The following is a 6,000-nucleotide window of genomic DNA, read 5'->3' as shown; positions in this document are numbered from 1 at the left end:
TTGAAATAAAGGATTTTGTGGAATCTATTTAGACAACAGAATGAAAAGACTCTCAGTGATAAACTGACATTTGTTATTTGACCTGAATGAATATTGGGAAGGACTAGTCACAGAGCTCAGGCAAGAAATTTCACAACAGAAAAAACAGCAAGTAAATGATCTCAGAGGCTGCAGAGTTCAGTGAGTTCCAGAAAAGTCAATGTGACCACACCATAGGGAAGCTGGGGAACAATGAGAAAAGATCTAGAAAGGTAGTCAGGATGGCAGAAAGGATAAGACAGATTTTAGGTTGTTTTGGAGATAGTTGTTTTAGATTATGCAAGCCTTGTTAGGGGGCATTAAGTTTGCAGTTTACAAACTTTAAGTTTATGTGTTTTGTATTTTACAAACATTTGCATATTCTTTATCCTCTGTATGGACAAAAAAAGATATGCTTTAAAGTTGTCCAAGCCCTCTAATCATTCACATTCAGGTCCTCTGTTACTACCTATATTTTTCAAGACTTTATTAATCTTCACAAAAACTCATTTTGGATATTTCAAAACTTGAGGCCCAAGGCTAGAATTTGCATTGGCTGAGAAATTTTCAAGCCTGTCCAGTTTTCAGGTAAAACTTCCTGAGTTACTGGGTCCAATTCTTCTGGTGTCCAATTTTGTATTCCTAAAAAAGCATCACTGAACCAAAAGTCAGTCACTTAATAGGAAAGGAAAAAAACAGAAGGAACTTTCCACTTCCAAACTTAAGCCAAAAGAGAGATTTCTTGCTTTATCATTGTTATTGTCAAGAGTGGAATTCTCCAGGTCATACCTCATCAAAACTTAATCACTGCAAATCTTGTACATCTATTATCAAAGACAAATGCCTTTTTCTATTTTGGCCCATGGGGAATGGGAAAAGTTCTTGTCATGGTTTCAGACAACAGCCTCAGAACACCAAATTATGAGGGGGATCCTAAAATACCCTCTCTTGGTTAAATTCAGGATACATGACAAACTTAAGGACAGCCCTATCTCCACTTGACTGTTCCTGTCCCCGTGAATTGAGCTGATTTGTTTGAAACACTGCCTCAACAAGAAATTCTCAGAAATTAGAGAAGGAAGGTCTCTTTAAAGAAAACCATATTCACAGTATCCAGTTGAAGGGAACACTCAGTTGTGCTGCTCAAAGATAAAAAGCGAAACGCCTGCTCCGGAACCCCAAACTGGGTAAGGGTAAGGAATGACAAGGCTGAGCCAAGTCGGCGTGTGACCCGCCTTCTGGGGTGGCCTTAGCCAGCGGAGAAGAGATTGGGGAGAAAAGGGTAAGCCCTCGCAGGCTCCAGGTGCGAGCCGCGTGAGTGGGCAGAGAGCCTGGGCACCTCCTATCCGCTCGGGGCGTGCATCCAGAGACCACCTGCTCGGGCCCTGCTCCTCCCCGTTGGCGGGGGTGGGGAAAACGGGCCGGCGGCCGCACTCTGCAGCTATAAAGGGCCCCGGGCCGCTGCTGCTCGCCTAGGCTCGCCTTCAGCTCCGCCCTCGTAGCCTTTCTCTCGGCCCGAGCTCGCGCTCTCGCGCAGGCCCCACTCGACCCTCTCGGGCCTCGGCTACTCGGGCCTCGGCGGAAGATGGCGGCTCCTGCGGGTTCGGCAACTCCCGCGGCTCCGGCCAAGGGCTCCGAAGCGGCGCTGGCTGCCGCCTTAGCGGACGTGCCTGAACTGGCCCGACTCCTGGAGGTTGACCCGTACCTGAAACCCTTCGCCGAGGACTTCCAGCGCAGGTAACATGCCACCCACCCGCAGCCCGCCTTCCGGGAGCTGGCTCGGCGTTCCAGCCGCCGCCACCCTTCCCGTGCGCGCATGCGTGCGCGTGCTGCCCTGCCTCGCTCCAGTCTTCGCCGCTCCCCGCCCCTCCCTCCCTCCCTCCTTCCCTCCCGCGGTCTCCGCACGTCCTCCGCCCGCAGGAAGCTTGGTGGGCGTGGTATCCTGTACGCTCTGGCTATGGCCTTTAGTGGTTTCCCCAAGTTGTGCGTGACCGTCCTGACCCTGGGAGTGGATGCTGAAGCTCCAAAGGAACTTCACCCGTCTCCCCCCTTTCCAGTCAGCGGCTTGCGCCATAGCGGACGTGTTTGGCTTCCAGCGCTCCTTTCCCCCTGTGCTGCGCGTTTCCTCACTTTGTTAACCGCCCGCTTGTTCCTCCGAACGAGTGCGGACCCGACTCGCGATTTGTGTAATTGCGTATTTAAAACCTTCTAGTTCACTTCATAGCAAATATTGGGATTTTATCTCCAAGAGGATTTTTCAAAGAAAGATACTATAGATTTTCCCGTTACTATTCCACTTCTTAGGGAAGCTCAAGCCTATCTTGATCACTTTTTAACTCTTGGATAAACATTGATAGTGATTGTACAGCACACTCGTCATGCTTCACACTGCCTCCAGACTTCTTGGGGTCCATTCAGGATGTTTTAATATAGCGTCATGCTTATACTATTTCATTGGTTTCCCACAAATAAGTAGAATTTAGTAATTCTAATCAGCCAAATTCAAAAGATCTCCTTTGTAAAATTAGAATAGTAGTTATGTTCATTTGTGAGGTAAGCCTATTGTTATTTAGTGGTTTCTGCTCTTTAAGCAGAGCCACTGCAAGGTGAAAACTTGCAACAGCATATACACAAGTAATTTAAGTCATAGGAAACATCTAGCAAGTTGGTGACATGAAGCAGCATTGACAGTAATCAAAATGGGTTGATTGTGAGTTTTAACAAGCTCACAGTCTTAGCATCGTCACCATATTTACCTGAGTTAAGTCTAATCACAGTAAGAAACTCATGAGCAAAAAAGCTACTCTAGAGATTGTAAGGAGACTGAAGTTGTACACATCTCATTCTGGAGTTTTTATATCGTAATGAATAAGCCCCCTTGAAAGTAGCCTTGTTGAGCTGTTGAACTCATCAGATGATTATGCCTTTATATAAAAGCAACGGGGAGCAGTCCCCTGAAATTGCTTTCAGAATATGCAGTATAGGCTCTCAAAGAGTGCACATAATCTTTAGAGTTGAAGACTGGTTTCAATTTACAAATAGTTAAAAAGAAAAAAAAAAAGGTAAAAGAAGGTGATTAAAAAATGTAGACTTTGTTTTATAAGTTGTTCCTTAAGACATTCTAGGGTCTGAGGGTATAGTTCATTGATAGAGTGTTGTTTTGGCATGCCCAAGGCCCTGGGTTTAATCCCCAGCATTGGCAGAATTTTTTTTCCCCCTAAAAGAAAACATGGGGAATGTCTTTCCTCTCTGTCCTCCCATTTTAAATGGTCAGGAACAAACTTCTTTTGTCAAGGGTTTCTTTCATGAAACTCCTTTGGGATTGAAGTAATTATAATCATCTCTCATGGTTTGTTAAAACTAATGAGGAGGACAAAGGCCAAAATAAATAAGGGTTCTTGGTAAAAAGAACTGGTCCAATGGGTCCTTATAAGCCTCACTCTGACCTGGATTCTGCTTTTGTTTTAGGTTGAGTAATTGCCATTTTCTAGCAAACATGTTCCATTTAGGCATAGCAAGTAGCAATTTGGCATTGGTAACTTTAAATTGTTAATAGTGGAAGAATAAGAAAATTCCTCCTTCAAAGTCTGGTTGTTCTACTTATTGATCTGTTAGAATGTGTCCCTTCCAATAGTCAGTGTTGCCAATGTGATGTAAAAACAGGTGGGACTTTTATTAGTATGCGATGAGGTCATAAGGACTCCTTCCTTGTGAATGGGATTAAGGCCCTTTAAAAAAAAAAAAAAAGCCTTCCTCCAGCTTTTCCTCCTTTTGCCCTTCAATCATGTAAGGACACAGCATTCCTCTCCTTTGGAGGGTGCAGCAACAAGGTGCCTTCTTGGAAGCAGAGAACACTACTTCCCTGACAGCAGAACCTGCTGATCTCTTGTTCTTACATGTTCCAGTCTCCAGAACTGTGAGAAAATAAATTTCTGTTTTTTAATAAATTATCAAGTTTCAGGTATTTTGTAGTAGCAGTACAAATAGACTAAATCATTTGTTATATTTCCTCTTCATTCCTAGTAACCCACTTGGGCAGTGTGTTCTTGGCTTAACACAGATATACTAACAATTGACCATTTAAGTCCAGTGTATGCTTACTAAGGAGCAAAGAAAAATTGAGGTACTAACAACAATATATAAGAATGGTGAAGAGGTGAGCAATTTCTTCTCATTGATGGACCATCATCCTTGTCCAGCCAGCATTTCCTCATTTGAAATTGGGTTAGATCTGTTTGTTTTTCTTTTCACCTTCTCTATGTTAAGAATTCTGAAATGTGGAGGATTAGTGAGTTACTCTGTGCTATAAAATAAAAATTAGTACATGATTAGTACCTCCATGATTGTCTCATGGATTGGCTACTTAATATGACATTTCCACTTGGCTCTTTTGCATTTGTTTTTTAACCTGCCAGTTTACGCTGCAGTTTTTTTGTCATAATTTCAAAATCCTAGTGCTTTAAAACAACATTTAATTGTCCCCATATTACATGCCATCATGAGTTAGCCAAAGGGCTGTTGTCACAGTATATAAGGACCTAGACTTATGAAAGGTTTATTTTGAAACATGCTTCTATAATGGATAGTGGCAGGAAATAGAGAATAGGTTGAACTATGCATTTTTTTTTCTTAAAGCTTTTGCCTTTCTGTTGGTAAATTACATTGACTGGTGCAGGTCAGCTTGCCATGTGGGTGGAACAGAAGAGGACCAATTTTGGGGAACATTATTCAGAACAATATGTTTGAAATAATGCTAATTTATATGCTTTGTTTAAATTTTATATAGGACTTTCATACATATTATGATATTTCATGCTCATAACAAAACCACGAGGTAGTTAGGAAAGGCATTTTTTTTCTTTCACAGGTGAAGAAAGTGAGATTTGATCAGGTGCCTGGCATGAATTCACATGGCTTGTAAGTGCTTCAGCTGGGATTAATTTTTACTAAAACCTTCCCCAACAAGTTCACAGACAACTTCTTGATAGTTTAATGGATACCTTTCTGTTTTTTTTTTTTTTTTTTAAGCATTGTACATGTGGATCACTTTGTGGTTCCTTGAAGCCATGGTCTTCCTTTTCTTCCATTATCATTGAGGTTTCTCCTCAGCTTTTTTCAGACCATTTAGTGTGAGATGCTCAGGGCTCTTCCCTAGGTTTTTTGAGTATTTCTGCTTAATATATTTAACCTAGAAATTTTTACCATCCTGTGGATTCCATTTTCTGAGGATACCCTCCATCTGTTTTCATTTCAGATCTTTCTCCTAATCTCAGGAATATTAATAAACACCTTTATTTCAATGTCCTGTAAGTACAAAGCTCAATATGTATAAAATTGAACTTAAGGTTTTTCATTCCAAATGTGTTTGGCCCTTTATACCCTCTGTCAGTGCATGGTATCCTCAATTACCAATTGATCAAGCCTGAGCATGAAGACATGTTCTTAATTACTCCTCTCTCTCCATTTGAGTCTGTTCTGTTGTCGCTCCTCATTCCAATATATACTATTCTGCCTTATAGCTATTACTTTGTTTTTGAATCTTTACCCTGCCCTACTCACTCCACTCATCTTTACTCAAAAACAGTAATTAGAATGAACTTGGAAATAGGTAAATCTGAGCCTTATGTTCTTTTGCTTAAATCCTTTCAGTTCTTCATTTCCCTTATGGTACAGTCCATATTCCTTCTCATGACTTCCAAAGGGTCTATTTTCTAGACTCTTTGTGGACTTTTTCAGCTTCATCTTTGCATCTTCCCTCTTATTCTGTACTATCTAACCAGAGGTGAGTTGGGGGACATACTGTAAGGTGCACTAAGATATCACTAAAATAAATCAGAAATGTGATCTACATTTTCTATATGTAATCCTTTATCCTTGAATATTGCCAATTTTAATTTCTTATGTATTTCTCCCAAGAAGTTGGGAGAGGTCTAAAAAAAAATCACTGAATAAATGTCAAGACAAAACAAGAATTAAAGAAAT

General features: G+C 41.3%; 1 protein-coding gene across 4 annotated transcripts in view; it reads left to right on the top strand.

The window, feature by feature from the left end:
* Nucleotides 1-1,255: 1,255 nt before the first annotated feature.
* Gbe1 (1,4-alpha-glucan branching enzyme 1) overlaps nucleotides 1,256-6,000 on the top strand; it is a 277,952-nt gene continuing 273,207 nt past the window's right edge. Inside the window, exon 1 of one of the 4 annotated variants that reach the window (XM_058574547.1) lies at nucleotides 1,256-1,755. In XM_058574547.1, the coding sequence (XP_058430530.1) occupies nucleotides 1,604-1,755 (152 nt within the window). In that variant the 5' untranslated portion in view covers nucleotides 1,256-1,603. Of the gene's footprint in view, nucleotides 1,756-3,801; nucleotides 3,935-4,903; nucleotides 4,936-6,000 lie in introns of those variants that run through there. The other 3 variants (XM_058574543.1, XM_058574544.1, XM_058574546.1) reach the window with 3 other exon arrangements.

The sequence above is a fragment of the Marmota monax genome, unplaced genomic scaffold (assembly GCF_021218885.2).
Source record: "Marmota monax isolate L192 unplaced genomic scaffold, Marmota_monax_Labrador192_F-V1.1 WCK01_AAM20220418_F8-fsc00016, whole genome shotgun sequence".
NCBI classification, from domain to species: domain Eukaryota; kingdom Metazoa; phylum Chordata; class Mammalia; order Rodentia; family Sciuridae; genus Marmota; species Marmota monax.
The sequence above is the reverse complement of the archived record's forward strand: the minus strand, read 5'-3'. Positions and strand labels throughout refer to the sequence as shown.